General features: G+C 40.0%; 1 protein-coding gene across 1 annotated transcript in view; it reads left to right on the top strand.

Annotated features, from left to right (window-relative positions):
* Nucleotides 1–8,425: 8,425 nt before the first annotated feature.
* Nucleotides 8,426–21,398, top strand: part of CERKL (ceramide kinase like) — a 106,736-nt gene continuing 93,763 nt past the window's right edge. The window contains exon 1 of the mRNA XM_032479872.1: nt 8,426–8,663. Within this exon, the coding sequence (XP_032335763.1) occupies nt 8,426–8,663 (238 nt within the window). The remainder of the gene's footprint in view (nt 8,664–21,398) is intronic.

Genomic DNA, 21,398 nt, shown 5'->3' with positions numbered 1-21,398 from the left:
ATACTCTTAGTTGCCTGATCAACAGTCACCTGTGAATTCCTCCATGCTGAAAACACCTCCCCAGAGTCTCCTGGAAGCTAGAGCACAGGCACACTGCCCAATTCTAGTGAGTGGGACCTGAGAGGAAATCTGTTGGGTGGGCTGTTGGAAAACGTTTTCTTCTTTGGTAAAAATAGAAGTATGCAAATAGAAACTGCCCTTGCCACTTCTCTTCTTGCTCTTGGAAATTTAGGGGAGATAATATGATGCTTAGGGACCCTGAAGCCATCTGGGAGCCACCAGTGGGGTCCTCGTAGATACCTGGAGATAACGAAGTAAAAAGTTGAAAAGCCCCTGCTTTCTTAATGGGTAACCCAGAGCAGCCTGAATTTGGACCTCTGTTTATGTGAGAAGTAAAGTCATATTTTGAAAACACTTCTAGCTGGTTGTTCTATAACTTGTAAATGAGAGTCTTGTGGTAAAAGGGCAGGGGTAAAGAGCAGGACAGAGAGGAAAGATCTACTCACTGATTGTCACCAAAGTGCTGTCTATCTTGTCTAAAACACACAGAATCACCTGCTGTACCTGTTTAAAACACATTTCTAGGAATAGTTTAGTTACAGATTCAAAATCTCAGAGCATCCCTCAGAGTGGTAGGAACAGACTAGGAATTTTTCTTTAAAACAAACTAAAGCTTCTTAAGCACATCCAAGTTTGAAAAAAACAGGAAGCTGTGTTCAGAAAGCATGCTTTCTGAGTTTAAGCATTCAAGAAGTCTCCAAGGTCCACAGGAATGGGGGCCTGCAACAGAAGATAACATAGGTTGTTGGGATGGGTCTGTCATGGAAATTTGGGACTAGGGTGTTGTATAGGACACTGAAGTGCCCAAAATGGTAACAAAATGTGATGTAAAAGTCAAAGGCAGTGAACCCAGTCCCAAACTGTTTGATGGCCACAGGCAAGAGGCCTGACAGCCGTGGGCTATTTCCAGTATGGCCTCCTCTGTATGATGCCATTTTCACAGCTCTGATAGTATGAGCTCTAGAGAATGAGGACAGATTTCTGATTTAGTCTGTTTTGTGTATCTGGTTATATTAAATTTGAGACTGCACTACAACATTGCTAACAGATACTGTGAGAATGTTTCAAGCTCTCTTCTTGGTGGAAATACATTTCAAATTGTTTACACCAAGTTTTGTGAATATCAGTACCTACCTGTGAAGGGGCTTTAAAAACTTGAGGGAAAGGGAAGAAGGGCCTAATCTTCTTTCCTGTGTTACTTCTTGTCATTGTTTTTTGAGGAGATCGAGATCGCATGGTCTCTGTCATCCCACAGTCGTGTGAGTTTTGCTCTAGAACACAGCTGAGTGATTCATTTTAAACAGGTTTCAAAGTGAGTGCAAAAAACTGGCATGTGAAGAAAGTGTGATATTCTGACTTGCTGGGATTCTACATTTTTTTCTGTTTTCTCTGCAATTCTTGTAGGGACATGGAGCCCTCTACCTTTTAGAGCCTGGGTAGCAGGAACATTCTGACAAAATCCCCATTTAGCATGAGAGGGAAGCGGTGCCCTGAAACATTGACAATGTGCCCATCTAGCATCAGAAATGACTGAGAGATGGATACAACTAAAGCTCGCTTCACCCAAAATATATGTTGATGTGAAGAAATTGGTAAGTCATGAAGTTTTCTTTCTTTCTCACCCATGAGACATGATATGTTCGATAGTATCAGAAATTAATACTGGAACTCAATTAAAAAATTTAATTTATTCATTCATACACTCAACAAAGACATTTATTGAGCATCTATTACCCTAAAGGCTTTAGTATCCCATCTGATGGGTACCTTTCAATGAGGTACCCATCTGATGGGATAGGACAGACAGACAAGAAGTATGCAAATGAATCAATTACATAATTTTATTTAAAAAATTTTTATGATGGTTATAATTATTTCCATTGTTTCTTTTTTTGTATATATATATTTACTGAAGTACAGTCAGTTTGCAATGTTGTGTCAGTTTCTGGTGTACAGCATAATGCTTCAGTCATACATGAACATATATTTGTTTTCATATTCTTTTTCACTGTGAGTTACTACAAGTTATTGAATATAGTTCCTTCTGTTATGCAGTATGAACTTGTTGTTTATCTATTTTATATATATTAGTATCTACAAATCTCAAACTCCCAACCCCTTCCCACCTCCTACCCACCCGGTAACGATAAGTTTGTTTTCTATGTCTGTGAGTCTGTTTCTGTTTTGTAAATAAGTTCGTTTGTCTTTTTTTTTTTTTTTTGGATTCCACATATAAGTGATATCATATGGCATTTTTCTTTTTATTTCTGGCTTACTTCACTTAGAATGACAATCTCCAGGTCTATCCATGTTGCTGCAAATGACATTATTTTATTCTTTTTTATGGTGGAGTAGTATTCCATTGTATATATACCACAACTTCTTTATCTAGTCATCTGTCGATGGACATTTAGTTTGCTTCCATATTTTGGCTATTGTATATAGTGCTGCTATGAATGTTGGGATGCATGTTTCTTTTTGAATTAGAGTTCCCTCTGGATATATACCCAGAAGTGTAATTGCTGAATCATATGGTAAGTCTATTTTTAGTCTTTTGAGGAATCGCTATACTGTTTTGCATGATGGCTGCACCAAACTACATTCCTACCAACAGTGTAGGAGGGTTCCCTTTTCTCTACATCCTCTCCAGCATTTATTGCTTATGGACTTTTGAATGATGGCCACTCTGACTGGTGTGAAGTGATACGTCATTGTAGTTTTGGTTTGCATTTCTCTGATGACTAGTGATATTAAGCATTTTTTCGTGTGCCTATTGGCCATTTGTATATCTTTATTGGAGAACTGCTTATTTAGGTCTTCTGCCCATTTTTGGATTGGGTTATTTTTTTCTTATTAAGTTGTATGAGCTGTTTATATATTCTGGAAATTAAGCCTTTGTCAGTCACATCATTTGCAAATATTTTCTCCCATTCTGTAGGTTGTCTTTTTGTTTTGTTTATGGTTTCCTTTGCTGTGCAAAAGCTTTTAAGTTTAATTAGGTCCCATTTGTTTATTTTTGCTTTTATTTCTATTGCTGGGTTGATTGCCCTAGAGGAACATTGCTGAGATTTATGTCAGATAATGTTTTGCCTATGTTTTCTTCTAAGAGGTTTATAGTATCTTTTCTTATGTTTAAGTCTTTAAGCCATTTTGAGGGGTTTTTGTGTGTATGGTGTGAGGGAGTGTTCTAACTTCATTGATTTACATGCAGCTGTCCAGTTTTCCTAACACCATTTGCTGAAGAGACTGTCTTTAGTCCATTGTATATTCTTGTCTCCTGTGTCAAAGATTAATTGTCCAAAAATTTGTGGGTATATTTCTGGGATCTCTATTCTGTTCCATTGATCCACATGTCTGTTTTTGTACTAATATTGTGCTATTTTGATTATTATAGCTCTGTAGTATTGTCTGAAGTCTGGGAGGGTTATTCCTCCAGCTTCATTCTTTTTCTTCAGTATTGCTTTGGCAATTCTGGGTCTTATGTGATTCCATATAAATTTTAAGATTATTTGTTCTAGTTCTGTGAAAAATGTCCTGGGTAATTTGATAGGGATAGCATTAAATCTATAGATTGCTTTGAGTAGTATGGCCATTTTAATACTATTAACTCTTCTAATCCAAGAACATGGGATATCTTTCCATTTCTTTAAGTCATCTTTAAGTTCCTCAGTCAATGTTTTGTACTTTTCCATGTGTAATTCTTCAGTTACGTACTTTTAGATCATAGGAAGTGCAATGAAGAAAATAACACCGAGGAGGGGTCAACTTCTGATTGACAGACCAGGTAGGACCCTCTGAGATCAACATGAAATTGATCTGGGCACCACGCAAAGTTATGCCATGGTGAAAATTGTTCCAGGCAGAGTACACAATAACAGCAGAGGGCCTGAATGAGAAATGGACTTGGTTTCATTGAGAAATGGAAAGAAGGCCAGTCTGGTTAGACATAAGTATAGCAAGAATGGAAGAAAAATGATAGAAGCTAGGGTTTGAGCAGATGGGCAAGAGTTGTATCACATGGGGTCTCACAGGTCACGATAAGTGTTTGGATTTTATTCTACTTGCACTAAGCAGTCCTTACTAAAAATATTCTGTAAACTGGAGTTTGAAAAAGAACTGTTAACGGTAATTTGCTAACATGGGCACTTAATCATTTGTCACACAGACTTCAAACTTTGAAGCCAGCAGAGACTTCAGGAAATCAAAGGGAGTACATAGGATTATCCACTGGCCAAAGCTCAAGCATCAGACTTCCTTGTCCCCAGCCCTTGATGCAGTAGATCTGAATATATCTGTGACTGTAATTTCACCTGCCTCCAGTGTGGAGCTGAGAAGGGATCCCCGATTTCAGGACGCTGTTCCATCAGGCCTGCATCTCTGGGATTTGCCCAGATACTTAATGGCCTCCTGAAAACTATGTTAACAACAGCAGATGGTTTTTCAAGGTCTTCTGCTCAGACGTAAATTTCTAAAAAAAAAAAAAAAAAAATAGAGGTGGAGACTGTGTTTCTAGACAAATGCCTTCCAAACATAAAGCAACTATGTGCCTGTTAGGATTCTTTCTGTTCAGTGCTCTGAAAACAAATACTCAAGCTTTAGCCAAAGTAGGGAATGCATTGTTCTGGAAGCTCCCTGAACATTTCCAGAGAGCAATTTCCATGCATTAGTGTATTATTTATATGTATCATGGGATAATGGTTCCTCAGGATCTAGGGGGAAATACTATTGGAGTGCACTGGCATTATTGTTACAGATCATGTTACAGGAGTTCATTCTTTCAGATAGTTCTCGAGCACTTTCTGTGTGCTAGGCACTGTGCTACATAGTGAGAATTCAATGGGAAATGAGATAAATTTTCTATCATCACAGAACTTTTATTCTAACAACAATGATAACACTCATTGAGAGTTCCTTTTATTCCATCACTATTACTAAGTGCATTAACTCATTCCATGGGGAACATAGAGAACAAACAAATAAGGAGCTATAGAATAAGAGGTAATAATAAGGAATGTGAAGAAAATTCAGCTTATGGTAGAGAGATCAATGGTGGCCTGAAGATGTCTATGTCCTAATCCCTAGAACCTGTGACCATGTGACCTTACACAGCAAAGGGGACTGTGGGTGTAGTTAAGGATTATCCAGGCAGGCCCAATGTAGTCCCAAGGGTCTGTATAAGAGAGAAGAAAGAAGGATAAAGTCACAGAAGGTGAGAGGATGGAAGCAGAGAGAAGATGCTGTGCTGCTTTGAAGATGGAGGAAGGGACCACGAGCCAAGAAATATAAGCAACATCCAGAAGCTAGGAAAGGCAAGGACATGATTTCCCCCCTAGACCCTCCAGGAGGGATGCAGGCCTGCGGACACCTTGATTTCAGTCCAGAGGAACTGAGTTTGGACGTCTGACCTCCATGAATGTAAGATATTTGTGTTGTTTTAAGGCACTGTTTGTGGTGATCTATTACAGCAGCAATAGCAATAGGAAATGAACGCACAAGGTGACTGGATGGTGTGTGATGAAGACTGCTCAGAAACGGCCTCTTAAAGGAGGTGCTCTTCAAGCAGAAAAGTGAATGAAGGGAAGGAGGGAGCCATCTGGTTGCCTGGCTGGGAAAGCATCCCAACCAGAGGAAACAAGGCAAATGCTCTGAGAAGGGACTAGTCTCACTGTGTTTGAGGACTGATAAGAAAGCTTGTGTGAATGAGCAAGGGGAAAGGTGTTAGTAGGTGATGTTGGAGAGGTAGCCAGGGGCCAGGTTGCCTAGGGCCTCATGGCCTTGCTAAGCATTTCGAGTTTATTCCAAGAATGATGGGAAGTTGTAAGAAGGTTATGAGTGAGGAGTGATTTGATCTAGTTACTTCTACAAGGAGCAATGTAACTGCTGGGTGGAAAACAGACTCTGGGCTGGAGGCAGCAGAACAGGGGGAGGGGAAAGCAAAGAGATGCAGTGGGAGGCTTTTGAAGTTGTCCAGGTGAGAGGTGCGGACTAGCATGAGAACAGGCTGAAAGGAGTCTGTTTTGCAGGTGGAATTGACAGGATTTGCTAATGGATTGGATGTGAGGTATGAGACAAAGAGAGGAAACAGGGATGATGTCAAGGATTTTGATGATACCATTTGCTGAGATTTAGAACATTCTGGAAGGGACAGATTTCTGATAGCAAATCATGAGTTTAGTTTTAGATGTTATGTTTCAGATGGTTATTGGACAGCTGAGTAGCAATGTCAGGGAGGCAGCTGAACACAGTGTCTGAAGTTCAGGGGGGTGGTTGGGGCTGAACACATCACTTGACAAGCCCTGAATAGTATGTCAACCATGGCACTGATGCCTGTGTAGATGGATCCGGTGGCTAGAGCTCTGGGGCCTGCAACCTTTAGAGCACTGGAAGAGAGCAGCTCGTCAAAGGGAGAGAATGGAGCACAGCCATTACTTTCATCCTTGAAGGCAAGGCCAGTGTTTTTGGCTGTCTGGATGGACTGAAGCTTGAAAAATGGCAGCATGCCCCTTGCAAAGGTCCTAAGAAGTAGCCACAGCCTTGGCCTATTTGCCCTGGCTCTCAGTGAGCTTTTAAAATGCCAGTGAGCTCTAATTGTGTTGATTGCCTGGCAGCTGTGAATACAAGATACTGACTTCAGAACCACCACTCTTTCTACCCAGGGCACCAGCCTTCCCCACTAATGACTGCTGAACTGAGCCACCTGCATGGGGTTTAGCCGCAGCTTCACTTCTGCTTCAAGAAACTGCCCACTGCAGTCAGATTAAACCCAGGCTCTTCCCGCTTCGCCTGGAATTGGGTATTTGTTTTCAGAGCATTAAACAGTAAGAGTCCTCACTTAACTGGCACACGGGAGCTTTATGTCTGAAAGGGATTTGCCTGGACCTAAGGTCTCCATCCTAGGTTGTTTGAAACCCAAGTTTGAGCAGAGAACCTCGAGACACTCTTGCTCCCATCAACTCTTCTGTCTGACTTTGCCACGTGACCAGGGGCGAGGACAGCACATGAGGCGGCCGCCTGTCAGAAGCCATTAACACACTGGAACTAGATTTCCAACTCAATGAATTTCCTCTCCCTAACTTTTTCTCAATACAGTTATTCCAACCTTATATAAAATGAGGGCAGATTTTTAAAAAAAATAAAGTAAGAAAAAATAAGCCTGCTGATTTACTTCCCACTCTGCTCCTCTTCCCGAGAACTCACTTTCTTCCTTTCTCACCATCACAAGTGGTCAGCTCCCTGTTAATGCACTGCTTAAAGCAGTGATACTCAGCTCTGGCTGAACATTGCAATCACCTAGGGGAGCTTTAAAAATGCCTGAAGTCTGGTATCATCCCCAGAGATTCCAATTTAATTCTCTTCGAGTGTAGCCTGGGCATCTGGATTTTTAAAAACTCCCCAGGTAACTTTAATGGGCAATCATGATTGAGAACCACTGGTCTCCAGACTCTGTGCGTTCCAAATTAACAGCTAATTTCATGAATCTCAGCTATCAGGAGAAAACAAAGGATGAGTCCTCCTCCAGGGCTCTCTCCGTTTCCACGTAATGCTGCACTACAGCAGCAGCCTTCAGGAGAACAAGCCCTGATGCTTGTAATCTCGTTCCAGATCCAGGCAGAGACAAGACTGCAGAGGAGATATCTTGGGGGGAAAGTGGGGCCCTCAAAACTTACAGCTGGAGACAACTTCCTTTAATATTAAATTTGTTAAAACGAAAGTCTGTCTGTGTAAACTAGGGACTTTCCTTTGGCTTCCTCTCAGGGCTTTTGGAAATTGAGTTTTTCATTATCAGCTGCATAAGATCAACCAACTATTGAGGGCATGCAAACACGTTTATTAAGCACGACCTCCGCTCCCCAGGAGAGCTCTCTGGAAAGGTGGAAAAACATGCTTAGACCCTTGCAACTCAAAGTGTGTTCCAAGGACCATTGGCATCACCTGGGAGATCCCCAGAACTATAGGATTGGAGCCTCATCCAGACCTATCCAATTAGAATCTGCATTTTAACAAGATGCCCCGGGGGTGGGGGTGGAAGTCAAAGTTTGAGAAGAGCTGGCGTAAACATTGGCCGGTAACGCAGCGCGCAGAACCTCAAGGAACAGTAGCGACTAAGGCAGAGGGAGACTATTCCTCTTTCTGAACACGGGTGTTTTTGCGGTGAGTGGCGGAGACCGGAGGCGGGCGGGCCGGGGTGCCGGGCTAGAAGAGGGCGACCCCGCCCGCCCGCCCCGCCCCCCTCCTGGTTCCCTGTCCCGTGCGCGGTTGCTGTGGCAGCGCGGGACGCAGCTAGAGCCTTGGCTGCCGCAGCTTCTCGCTCCTCCTGCAAAGGTCTCTCCAGACCCCTGGCTGGGGCCCAGCCTGCGGCTCCGCCATGCCCCGGGGGAGGCGCGGCGGCCGAGTGAGCGCCCTGGAGGGCGGCTCAGAGGAAGAGGCGCCTTCGGCGGCGGACGCCGTGCCCTCTGTGCTGTGGGCGTCCCGGCGGCTACCAGGGACGGCGGCCGACCAGATTCTGCTCCGGGGCATCTTCGAGATTGGGAGGGACAGCTGCGACGTGGTGCTGAGCGAGCGGGCCCTGAGGTGGCGGCCCATCCAGCCCGAGAGCCCCACAGGTGAGTGGTCCCGGTGAGCCGGTCCTGCGCCTTCGCCTCCCGCGGCGTCTCCTCCCTCTCCCGGCCGCACACCTTCCTTCCCCGCGCCTTCCCTCCGCCCTCGGCGAGCTCCTCCTCTGCCCCAGGGCGTCCGGAAGCCGCCGCCCGCTCGCTCCCAACTGGGGAGAACTCGAGCCACCCCCCGGGGCCTCCCGCCACCTGCCGCTTTCCGCCCGGGATGTGACCCCGGGCCCAACGTCATACTCAGCTTCTGCTCTGCGACTCTGAAGGGAGAACTGAGCCCCAAAGGGGCTGTGTTTTCCAAACCCGGGAAAGTTACCTCCTCCTCCCCTCCAAGTTGAAGTTTTACTCCCTAAGCATCTGATGGTAACGCTGAATGTAAGCATTTTACATAAAATACCTACACGTGGGTTCTGAATCCAACTCTCATTTTGCTGACTTCTGAAAGTTTAACTCCAGTGCTTTGGAATCTCCGAACTTTTCCTTCCCTCACATTCCTTGCCGTTGTCTAAATCAAGTCTAACTCAGGCTCAGGCTAGAAACTTTGAATGTGTGTGTGATGTTGACTTTAGAATCATCATGCTGTTGATGTGCATTTGTCTTTTGACTTCAAATTTTATTTAGGAAGTGTTATAATTCTGTACCATAGAACTCTTTCCAGTCTTACTCTAGAGATGTTTTACGGGAAAACCTTGGGATGTGGTACACAGTCCCTTCTACATGCTAACTTATGAAATTAAACAAAAATGCCTTCCCCTGTTGGAAAACAAGAGGCAATGTGCTATTTTTATTAAAGAATAGAACAATGTCACTGTTTTAAGGTTTCTTATACAAAAATCTTAACAAAACTGATGAGTCAGGGGCCCAGCACTGGTGGTAAGTGGGAATTCGGCTTCTGCTGTGTGCTCCCAGCTCACTCACTCAACTTAGGCTACCTTTCATGAAAACCAAGGTGGAGTATTTTCTAGAAATTGAGTTAAAAGCTCGGGATGTGAACATAGAATTCTGTGTAATTTTTAAGTCAATTTGAATTTGGGGGACACAGAAGTTTACGATTAGAGTTTAAATTAGCCCACAGGGTCGATTTAACCTACAGTGAAGCTGAAATATTATAGCATTAAAATGAGACGTGCAGTGAGAGGTGTTTAAATCAGTGTTGCAGTCCTGGTACACAAAAAGTCAAATGCTGACAAAAAACAGAAAATGCTGTTTTGTATACTGAGTGGTGACTGGGGAAAAGTAGGCTTAATTAGCATTCCTGGCAGTAGAATTTTAAAAGACATTCTGACAGTTTATAATGCTAAAGGTTGCAAGTGTTGATCTTTGTTTAATTTTGCCCTGAAACCCTTTGGTTTTCTTCTCCTTCATCTAAGTGTACTGCTTTTTCTTTGTAAGAAACACCTGGTATGCAAACCACTTTGGGCCCTGAAAATTGGAGGTACAGAAGCCTAGCACCTCAGTAAGCACTTCTATTTTTAGAAGGAACCAAGAGATGTTTTACTTAGTAAAAAGAGTGGGAAAAGAAAAGGAGGTATTAAGAGATGATATGTTTAAATGAGAGAAATACTCTCTGATGTGGAGTTAGCTTAGATGTGAGTGGTGAAAGACAAATGAAATTGGCCCAGAAGATGGAGGAAAAGGTACACTAAGGTTACCATACCTGGGAGGACATGGTGTGTGAGGATGTAGTGGGGGGAGACCGTGTCTGTTGCGAGTTGGCCAGTGACTGGCTGTTCCAGGAATGGGTGGGGTTGGATCACAGGGCATTACTAGATCAAACATATGAGATGTTTATTTTTAGAGTGCTTTTAGGTTCACAGCAAAATAAAGCAGAAGGTACAGAGATTGCCCTCATACCTTCTGCCCCCACATAGGCATAGCCTTCCCCATTATCAACATTTCCTACCAAAGTGGTACCTTTGTTAAAACTAATGAACCTTACGTTGACAAATTATTATGACCCAGAGTCCATATTTACATTAGAGTTCACTCTTGGTGTTCTACATTCTATGGGTTTTGGCAAATTTATAGAGGAAACAACCTTGAAAAAAATGTACAATACACACACGTGTGTGTGAAGAGATTTCTTATGGGAATTGGAGATTATGGGAGTATGGAGGCTGAGATATGCCATCTGCAAACTGAAGAACTAGGAAAGTGGATGGTATAATTCAGACTAAATCTGGAGGCCTGAGCACCATGGGAATCGATGGTGTAGCTCCCAGAGATGGGATCTACGTAGGGAAAAGGGAAGATGGTCAGAACATCCATTTTGTTTGCTCTCAGCACCTTGAAGAGTGCCTGATATACAAACAATATTTGTTGCAGGAATGAATTTAACTGGTCTCATGAACTTTACAGTTTTGCCTGTTACATTGTAACCTGATGACTACACTGCTACTTAACAGTGACTTCTCATCACCTGTATGAGTATACCACTCCCCTTCTGTTAAAGCATTAGGACTCTTTAAAAAAAAAAAAAATTCTTAAGTTAATGTTGGCCCACTTCTCCATTGTGAGCATCATGGCCAGAAAGTTCCATCTTGCTCAGCTGCAGGATAGAAAAAGAAAGCTATCTGTGACCAGGGTATAGATTGACCGGGATGGTACCTCTGTAATGTAAATTGATACACAAAATGGCATCACCTGTTCAGAAAATATCTTCATTATTGCCTGCAGTGGTGCCTCATGATCTTTCTATTGGAATCTCAGATTACGGTCATTTTCCTTGTGGAATTAAACGAGTTTATTCATGTTAATTATCAAGTTAGCTGTCAGTGACCTAGGAAGGAGCAAAATCCTGAAGAAATGGGAGAGAAGTTAGGTGAATTTTTTAAGGCCAAATGAGAAAGATCAGGCAAGTCTGGGTCATTGGACCCTATCCAGGCAGAGCAGGTCTAGGGTGGTGGTGTTAGCTCCCAGGATGGTGGCAGGACTAGGGGCAAAGTATGAGAAATTGAGAAGAGAGCTCAGAAAGGGGACATGGGCAGATGCCATAGACCAATATGCATACTTTGTAATTGAGCCCTGAGCTTATCCTGTTACTGGATTATATATTTTCAGAGTTCAACATTTTCAAAATTATCACTGCTGGCCTGTTAGCATGGTTCTAAATCTAAACCAAGGACAAACTTCGAGGAACGTATGCTTACCAAGTAGAGAACTTCTTTTGGAAATGTTAGATAGGAGCAGAAGGTATGAGCATTTTTGTGCATCCCCAGAGCAGGATCTACTCACTGTACTGTGTGCCTGGGTTATGATATTTTCCCATAAGGGAAAAGCTTATGGGTAGGATTAGACTATATTAACCTCATATTTTAGTACATTTAAGAACGATAAATTTAGGGATCTCTGACAAGAATGCCAAATGCCTGCAAGTCTCTCTTTGCTATCTCACATTGGGCACTTTATCATTGACTAATGAACAGCACCTTTGAAGTATGGAAAGTACTGCAGGACCTTCTATAGCTTTTTACTCCAGCTGTCTGTAATCTCCCATCTGGTGTAGAAAAGCTTTCGGGAGTAGAGAGCACGGGACCTGACGTCTTGTTTCTGCAACTAATAGCAGTCTAACTGACTTAACCCCTCTGAGTTAGTTTTTTCTCCTGCAAAATGAGACATTTACATTATATGATCTCTAATAGTCATTAACTCTGAAGTTGCATCTTAAAGTACTGATTTTTGTAGGCTTCTGGTGTTAAGACATCTTAATAAGTAAGGTTTGAATAATCAATGGGGTCAACCTTAACAGTGTGCGTGGAGGAATTGTATTTTACAGCAGAAGCTTCACAGCCCTAGTGAATTAGTTCTAATTAGAACCATGTGGGAAATACAGGCCGAGTTCCTTGCTCCCCCTCCCCAGCTTCTACAGTATGAGAAGTGGCAGTCACCTCTGTATAAGTCTTGTCTTTGGAAAGGAAGAAACTGTTATCTGATAGAAAATTGTTGGTCAAGGCTAGTTGTAAGCAGAATTTTCATAATGGACAAAAGGACTAGCTTATCCTTTTTTCATTCTGCTTCCTCTACCCACTAACTGAATTTCAGGGCAAGGATTTTATGTTTGATTAGCATTAGAATATTGTTTTAATTATTAAAAATAAAGTGAGGATTTCAAGTCTTAATTATGGTTTACAGTTCTTTTATTTATAGACTTACTACCTGAAGTTACACAATTTCATGGTATGTTTTTTCCAAAAGGTTATTCTTACCACAACTTTGAGCTCAGCTGAATTAGAGCAGTAACCAAAAAATCTGGAAAAAACTGGACTTCCAAATAAGTTCTTGAAAATGTTTAAGAGAATGGTTTTCTTGTGCTTTAAGTTTACATAAACATTTATTTGCTGGAAACTTAAAAAGGTAATGTGGAAAAATGTGAAAATGAGAAAAAAACCAATCAATTTTAAAACAGGAGTTGTTGATTACGTGGGACTTAGCAGAGCTGGGGACATTCTAAGTATTAATCTGCCTAAGCTGTTTTGGAACAGATGTACGTGAAACAGATCCCACACTTCTGTTGTGTACATCCAAAGTGAGACATCTGTCGGTGGAGCGTATGGTTAGAAATAATGGAAGCAGGGGTTAACCCCCAAAATGACCTATTACTCATGTGAATTATTGAAGGACTAATTACTCAGTAGAACATTATGCTTTGATTCATCAATCTACATATTAAGAAGAAAATACTTCTTTAAAAAAATTAGTATGTTCCTAAGCTGTCACATTTGAAGGAATCTTTAAAAGATGGGTGTGAAAAATCAAGCTTACCAACTAACTGCATGTACTATTTATGAAGTTTGTAAATGCTTTGACAGGTCTGTTACCCTATTGTATAAATATTGCACAAAGCTCATATTATATAAATATTAGCTTTTTATTAAAGTGAATTGGTACACAGAAAAACAAATATATAATTGAATCTCTAAGCATGACTGGTTAAACCTTCTGTGAAGATGGAGTGCTCTGTATCCAAATTGTATGCTCTGTATCCAATATGGTTGCCACCAGCCACTTGTGGCTATTGAACACCTGAAATGCGGCTAGTGTGACCAAGGAACTGAATTTTTCATTTTATTTCATTGTGACTAATTTAATATGATAGCCACATGTGGCTAGGGGTGGTCACATTGAACAACATAGCTCTAAAACATGGATGGAAAGAGCTGAAAATATATATTCCCTTTATTCCCAGGCATTGATTTTCATCTTTATTTCTATGGGAAGGTACAGTTTTGGAGTAATCTAAACATAGGACTGATAAGAACATATAATCTGAGCTGCTGATTTAAAGATAAAACAACTGAGTCCAGAGATGCCAAAGGGGCAAAGCCCTTTAACATGTTTTCTGAGTAGAAAAAATGCTTTTGTTATTGTGAATTGGCTGATAGTAAATTGACGTCTCATCTGTAGAAATCATTCTTGTCCCTCATCATTATGATTTATTATTATTGAGACTGCAATTTGGCAAACAATCTATCTCTTACTATAGAAATAGTATATTCCAAATGATAACTGTCCTGGCCCGTGTATTCTGACCTCATGAAAGTCTGTATACTAGTGTTGTTATTAAATAACACCACGACCATGTGGCACCATCAAGTACTTTTTGAAATGAATCTACTTTTGTATCCCCTTCCTCTTGCTCCTCCTCTACATGGTGTGAGTATTTGGGGATGCAAATGGCACAGTAAGATCCTCCTAGAAGTGGGGCACAGTACTTGCATGGAAGCCAACGGGCATGCAAACTGAAAATCAGATGGGCTGGTAAGGTCAGGTTCAGTAAGCCAGAGAGGCTGGTCCAGATGCAACTGGTCAAAGCAGGAGGACCTGAAATGAACTGTGGAAGTCTGAACATTATGGAGCTAAAAGAACCAAAGCGCTACGGCAGTAGATGACGGGGGTCAACAGATAGGTTGGGTACACGGGATGCTATTGCCTACACTGTGCATTTTTGTATTTCTCTTTTTTAATTGAAGTCTAGTAGATTCACAACGTTGTGTTAATTTCTGGTGTACAGCACAGTGATTTGTTTATACACACGCACATTTATATATTCCTTTTCATATTCCTTTTCATTATAGGTCATTACAAGGTATTAAATATAGTTCCCTGTGCTATACAGTAGGACCTTGATGTTTATCTATATTTAGTAGTATCTACAAATCTCGAACTCCCAATTTATCCCTCACCATGCCCTTCCCCCGCTGGTTACCAAAAGTTTGTTTTCTATGTCTGTGAGTCTGTCTCTGTTTTGTAAATATGTTCATGCCTTTTTTTTTTTTTTTAAGACTGGACATTTTTGTGCCCTCTGTAATTTGGGACAGTGAACCATCCTTGTTTAAAGGGCCAGAGATATGGTAGATATAATTCATTGTGATCTCAGTACTAGAATACTTATTTTGTTTATTTTTTTGAAATATATTTTTATTGAAGTACAGTCAGTTTACAATGTGTCAGTTTCTCATGTACAGCACAATGCTTCAGTCACATAGGAACATACATACATATGTTCTCATATTCTTCTTCACCATAGGTTACTACAAGATATTGAATATGGTTTCCTGTACTATACCATATAAACTTGTTTGTCTGTTTTATATGTATATTAGTCAGTATCTGCAAATCTCAAGTCCCCAGTTTATCCCTTCTCACCCTCTTCCCTGCCTGGTAACCGTAAGTTTGTTTTCTATATCTGTGAGTCTGTTTCTGTTTTGTAAATAAGTTCATTTGTCTTTTTTTTTTTTTTTTTAGATTCCACATATAAGTGATATCATATGGTATATTTCTTTCTCTTTCTGGTTTACTTCACTTAGAATGACATTCTCCAGATTTATCCATGTGGCTGTAAATGGCATTATTTTATTATTTTTTTGGCTGGGTAGTATTCCATTGTATAAATATACTTCTCCTGGGCATATATCCAGAGGGAACCTTAATTCAAAAAGACATATGCACCCCAATGTTCATAGCAGCACTATTTACAATAGCCAAGACATGGAAACAACCTAAATGTCCATTGACAGATGACTGGATAGAATACTCCTTTTGAACCTTATTACTGATCCTGCCTAATCTCTTACTTGACTAGGTTATTAGATTACATTTCAAGTACTGACAGACCCACAAACATCAAAGTCCTCAACATAGGCCTCTCTAATTCTTCCATATGACTGTATCCCTGCCCAGGTTTTAGGAGTACCGTGCCAGTAATGGGGTAGTGTATGCTGAGTGAGTGAGTTCTAGTCGTGTGTGCAAATGGTGAGCAAAGGAAAGAAACTCTTAGTGGCCGTGGCTCTTTATATGTTCTTGGTTTTCCAAAATCAGTATGTGATGAAGTAAATGGGAAAGGAGGGAGGGAGATGGAGTTGGAAGGAAATGAAACTTTATGCTGACTTTTGGTGTGTGAACCAGAAGTCGAGGACCCTTAGTGTAATGGAAGACTGGATCCAGGGCAGGCAGCTGTGCATATGTAAGGAAACAGTTGGCATAGTGCTTTGGACTTTTGACAAGTCTACAGATAAGTCTAAAATAACATACTAGCAGGCATCAGGGAACTGCTGCGTACATTCCAAGATTTTCATCAGCAACAACCACCACTGCTGTTACATATCAGTGTCCAGTGTTTGAAAATAGAGAACGTTTATTGATGCTTACTCTGCTGCTGGGTCCTGTGCTAAGTATCTTATTTTGTTTAATCTTCCCAACAAGACTATGTAGTCCAGGTAGATTTTTCTTCCTGGGATCCAGAGATGTTAACTTCCCCAAGGCCATGCTAGTAATGGGCTTGTTGGGATTACAAGCCAAGTGGTCTGACTCCAGAGTCCACAGTGAACCCAGTAGGTCCTGCTGTTTCCTCTGTCAAATGAGGAAGAATTCCCCCAATGCCTCCAGGAGTCTGTCTGTCTGTAGTGTAGTATCATCGTCCAAACCATATATGGCTACAAAATCAAAACTACTAAATGAGCTATATTCTGGGAAGCATAACCTTTATTTGTGTCCCTTCTACCCCTTTCTTTTCTTCCTTTCATAGGTAAGTCTTCTAAATTTTTTTGGTTTATTCTTATATAAGCAAACATATACATACATTCTTCTCCTTACCCCACCCCTGCCACCTTTTTAAATGCATGGTACTATATACCACATATACTTTTTTCCACTTTGAGAACTTCATTGATGAACAGTATACCCAGTATATCATTCAATAGAGGTATGTATCGAGAGTCCTCTTTTCCATTTATATCTGCACAATAATCCATTGTGTACTATTGTTTATTGAACCACCTCTCTGTTGAAGGATTTGGATTGTTTCTAGTTATTTTTGCTATTGCAGAAAGTGGTATAATGAAAAACCTTATCATGTCTTTTTTTCCCTGGTGTGTTTTTGGGATAGATTCCTAGAATTGGGATTGTTGACTCAAAGAATAAATACCTATGTAATTTTTAAATAGACTTTTAGTGCAGTTTTAGATTGATAGCATAATTGAGTGAAAGGTACAGAGATTTCCCATCTATTTCCTGCATATAATTCTGCTAAATATTTCCAAATTCCCTCAAAAGGGTTGTGCTATTTTGTTTTTCTGTCATCGCTTTATGAGAACACGTGTTCCTGTGCAATTTCTCCAAAAGAGTATGTTGTCAGACTTTTTTTTTTTTAAACCAATCTGATAGATGAAAAATGGTATCTCAGCATACTTTTAATGTGTTTTTCTCATTAAATCATTCATATTTTTAGCTCATTTCTCCTAACATTAGGGGGCACCTGTTATGTGCTAGGGGACCTGATAGGTTCCAAGGATTCTACAATCAGTTTGACACAATTTCTGTTTCAAAGTATTCACAATCTGCAGGGAGACATACTAGCAAAATAACCAAGTGATCTATTTTATGTGCAGTTGAGGTATTACAGGGCACTATAAAGAACCATGGAAATGTAGCTAAAGGAGGAAATAATTTTGTTGGAGTCGGTAAAAGGAGAGGTCAGGGAAAGCTGCAGAGGATTGTGAGGGTAAACTTGAATGTGGGCCTTGAAGCATGATTAGGAGTTGGCAGTACAAAGGAATAGAGAAACCATTATAGGAAAATAGTATTTTGGAAAAAAACCTCAGGAAAGAATGCTTTGAGCTATGTGGACATTAAGATCATAGACTGTGGGGAGAGTGTATGTTTACACTGTAATCTTTACACAAAGATTACAGTGCTTTGTATACATCAGTAATTTGCATAGGGCCTTGAATATCATGCCAGGAAATTACCGTCTTAACCTGAGGGTTGAGTAAGGGGTAGCAAAGGCTGAGTGTCAGAGGATATCAAGTTTTTGTTTTTTAAAGTGAGTGAGTTTGGGTTTTAGAAAGACAGCCACGGGGGCAGGTTGGATTATAAATGGGCTCCACATTGAGGAGCCTTCAGCGGCTGGTGCACCAGAAGATCCAGGGGGCAGTGTGTATGTGGCAGGCAGAGTGAGGAGGTGAGGCTGGGTGCAGAGGAGTATTGTCAGAGTTAGAATCTGGAGGATGGGGGTTTGAGGGAAAAGGGAGGAAATAATGCTGCTGCTGAGATTTTTAGCTTGGACAATGGGATGGATGGTGGACATAGCTAAAATTGCTTATTTTGCTGATCTAAGAGTTATCTTACTTGAAATGTATTCTACCAAGCATCACATATGCCAGTGACTAGCAGAATATCCAAACAGAAGGGAAATTGAAAGCTTGAAAAATGCATAAGCTGGAGAAATTGCTTTGAAGGATTGTAAGTTGAACCCTCAAGTTTAAGATCTATGTTTTCCATGAGCCTCGGGCTCTCCTTCTGTGCCCTGTTTCTTATTAGGTTGGGGCTACTTTGGGTAAAAAAATAGTTGAAAGCTATTTTCAGAAAACATAGTTCATTAAATACTGGTAAAGTTAAAATCTTTGTACAACCATCATGTTTAGGTATTAATGAAATATTTTAAAAAATCAGTGAAAATAGTTTTAAATGGTAATTTTTATATGTAGAAAAATGATTTCTATATCATTTTAAACTCCAAAAACTCATATATTTATAAAATCTGTTTTTTGTCTAATGCAAATAATACATGTTCCAAATTAAACTTTTAACCTTCATCAATGTTATGAACACATAATTCAAAGTACTTTCTAGTGCTCATCTGTGCAGGAAGGATAAGATCAATGAAATTGAGCAACTGTTAGTGTATACTAGTTTCCTTATGCTTTAGGCATGTTTCCCTGTATTGAAAGTGTAAAGGCAAGATTGTATGTATGTTGTGATTTTCATTATACAGATGAAAACTTATCACAGTTAAAATCTTGGTGAATATAATGCATTTTTGAAGGCCCATTCATAGCCCACTTGTTTTAGATAATAAATACTTTAATGTGGATACGTTTTTGTCTTGAGATTTGATTTATAATATGCTCTTATTTTAAAAGTAGAATAAATTCTTTAAAAATATTTCCATTTCTTCTAATTAGCATTTTTAATATTTTATATTTCAGGGAAGAAATATCTTGATATTCTAGCTTCTGAATGAAAGACAGATCTGTCGTTCTCCAGGTTGTTTGAATGTTTTTACACTGGGAGAAAACCTGCTGTTATTGGGCTTCATGCCATGGAAACATCTTATGAGGAAGCCTAATTTTACTCAGATCTTCTCAGTACTTGAATTCTTTGTTAGGTACATGCCAGACTCACCTTGCATCCAGTTCATCTGCATGGGAAAATGTGTTCACTGAAATTCTAAGTGCTTTTTCAAATCTAACTCCTCAAGCACAGTATGAGTCCCAACAGCGCAAAGCTATGAAATGCCTTTTTGCTTTGACTTTTCAAACACGTTCATTCAGTAAAGTTTAATTAGCATTCATTGTGTACTTTGTATACTTTGGGGTGATGTGACTAGTAACAAAGGAATATTCTAGAAGATCTTAGACCTGTGAGGTTCAAGCTGATAATACACTTACTAAATTATGTGCTGCTTTACATTCAAATGATTCAGCAGTTATCTGTTGCTTTACTGAGTACACAACACCAGGTTGCAACCACTGATTTTGGAGTGGAGAATTCTTGGTCATAATCCTAAACTAACTAAATATTATCATTAGCTTTGAAAATAACAGCTATCTTCATTATTCTTGGGTAGATTGAAGAAAACCCATGCTGGAGTTCCCTATAAAAATTTTAGTGTTCTTATTTGGTTAATATTCTGCCTTTATAAAAGTCTCAATAAAATCAGTGAAATGCAAACTGAAAATTCAACATACTATCACGTCCAATTTACTGTTAAACAATATTATGCCCTGGATATAACCTTCTAATTTTATTTTTTCACCTTAATGAAAGCACTGGTCATTACTGCTGCCACTGATGCACTTTTGTCTGCACATACTGTTGCAACATAATGTGTTGTGCATGTGATACGGATATTACCATATTGCCATAAGGAGCTGCTATTATTTTAGACGCCAACTGATTCCATGATAGTGTCAGATTTCTTTAACATATGCTTATGTTTTTGTACAAATGACCCCAAGAAACATCTGCTAGTTTTGTGGTGGTATCTACTTTTTCTTTTTTTTTTTTTTTAGAATTTGACCTGGCAGTCCTTTTTTAATATGAATTTACAATATTTCACTAGAGAAGTCGCACTTTCTGGTTTTTATGCTATTGATATTAATTAGTAACATTTTGAGTCAGCTTTATGGCATAGTTCAGAAGGGAACTGTGCACATTATTTTTAAAATCTCTTTTCATTTTTAAAATCTCTTCATTATTGTGTCATTGATAACTTTGAAATAGGAAAGTGCCCTTTTAATGGATCCTTTGGGATCCAAAATTGTAGGTCCAAAACTGCTTTCTAATGGTTCTGAAATTACTCTTTTAATTTTAGCAGTTGTGCAGCAGTTGTGGTGTATCATTGGTCAGTTTGTATCTTTTGCCAATTGCTAATCTTCCATGGATGTGTAAGGACAGACAAAGGAAAAGGAAATGAAGTTTCAAAAAGTTGTTAAAAACTTGTAGGAAACATAAGCCATTGATTATATCATGGGTGGGATCCCTTGTTTTACTTGCTTTGTTATGAGTTTGAGGAAGAAGCAATGGTCACAGATTTCCATTGTCTGGCGTTTTCTTTCCTGTCTTCCTCTCTGTTTCCTCTAATTTCTTTCTTAAGAGGTAGCTACTTATTTCCTTGAATAGCAATATTTGTCCATGTTTTCCAGAGGAAAATATATAAATAGATCTTCCAACTCCTTTTATTACATCAGAGGACATTATCTCTAGAATTTTGCATATTACCTATGTACTTGATATCAACTCTAAACCGAATAAAGTAAAGATACATGAGGCATAGTCTTTAATCTCAGTATATACCTATGTTAAGATAATAACTAGAACAGCTTACTTTTGTTTTTTCTACTCATCTGCTCTCAGTGCATTAGCTGTTGGACTCCTTCAGACTCTAAGCGTGTCATCATTTATATCTCCATGCTTATTCAGTTCCCATTGCTGCTCTCAGCCTCTCTTTGTCCCTTGGGGGACTTATGTCATTAGGACAACCTTCTGTCCCCTGCTTGCCATCACTTGGCCGAAACTGAGCTGAGGCCTTTGCCAGGTACCTTACGTGCTGGACCTGCTGTGGTTCAGTTTGGGCCTCCATGATGTCTGTGTGCCTTCCATGCCAAAACTCAATTCTGTGAGGGTGACAGGATTACTGAAAGCTGTAGTTTTAGTGGTAAAACCCAAGTGAGG

This window comes from Camelus ferus, chromosome 5 (assembly GCF_009834535.1).
Source record: "Camelus ferus isolate YT-003-E chromosome 5, BCGSAC_Cfer_1.0, whole genome shotgun sequence".
NCBI classification, from domain to species: domain Eukaryota; kingdom Metazoa; phylum Chordata; class Mammalia; order Artiodactyla; family Camelidae; genus Camelus; species Camelus ferus.
The sequence above is the reverse complement of the archived record's forward strand: the minus strand, read 5'-3'. Positions and strand labels throughout refer to the sequence as shown.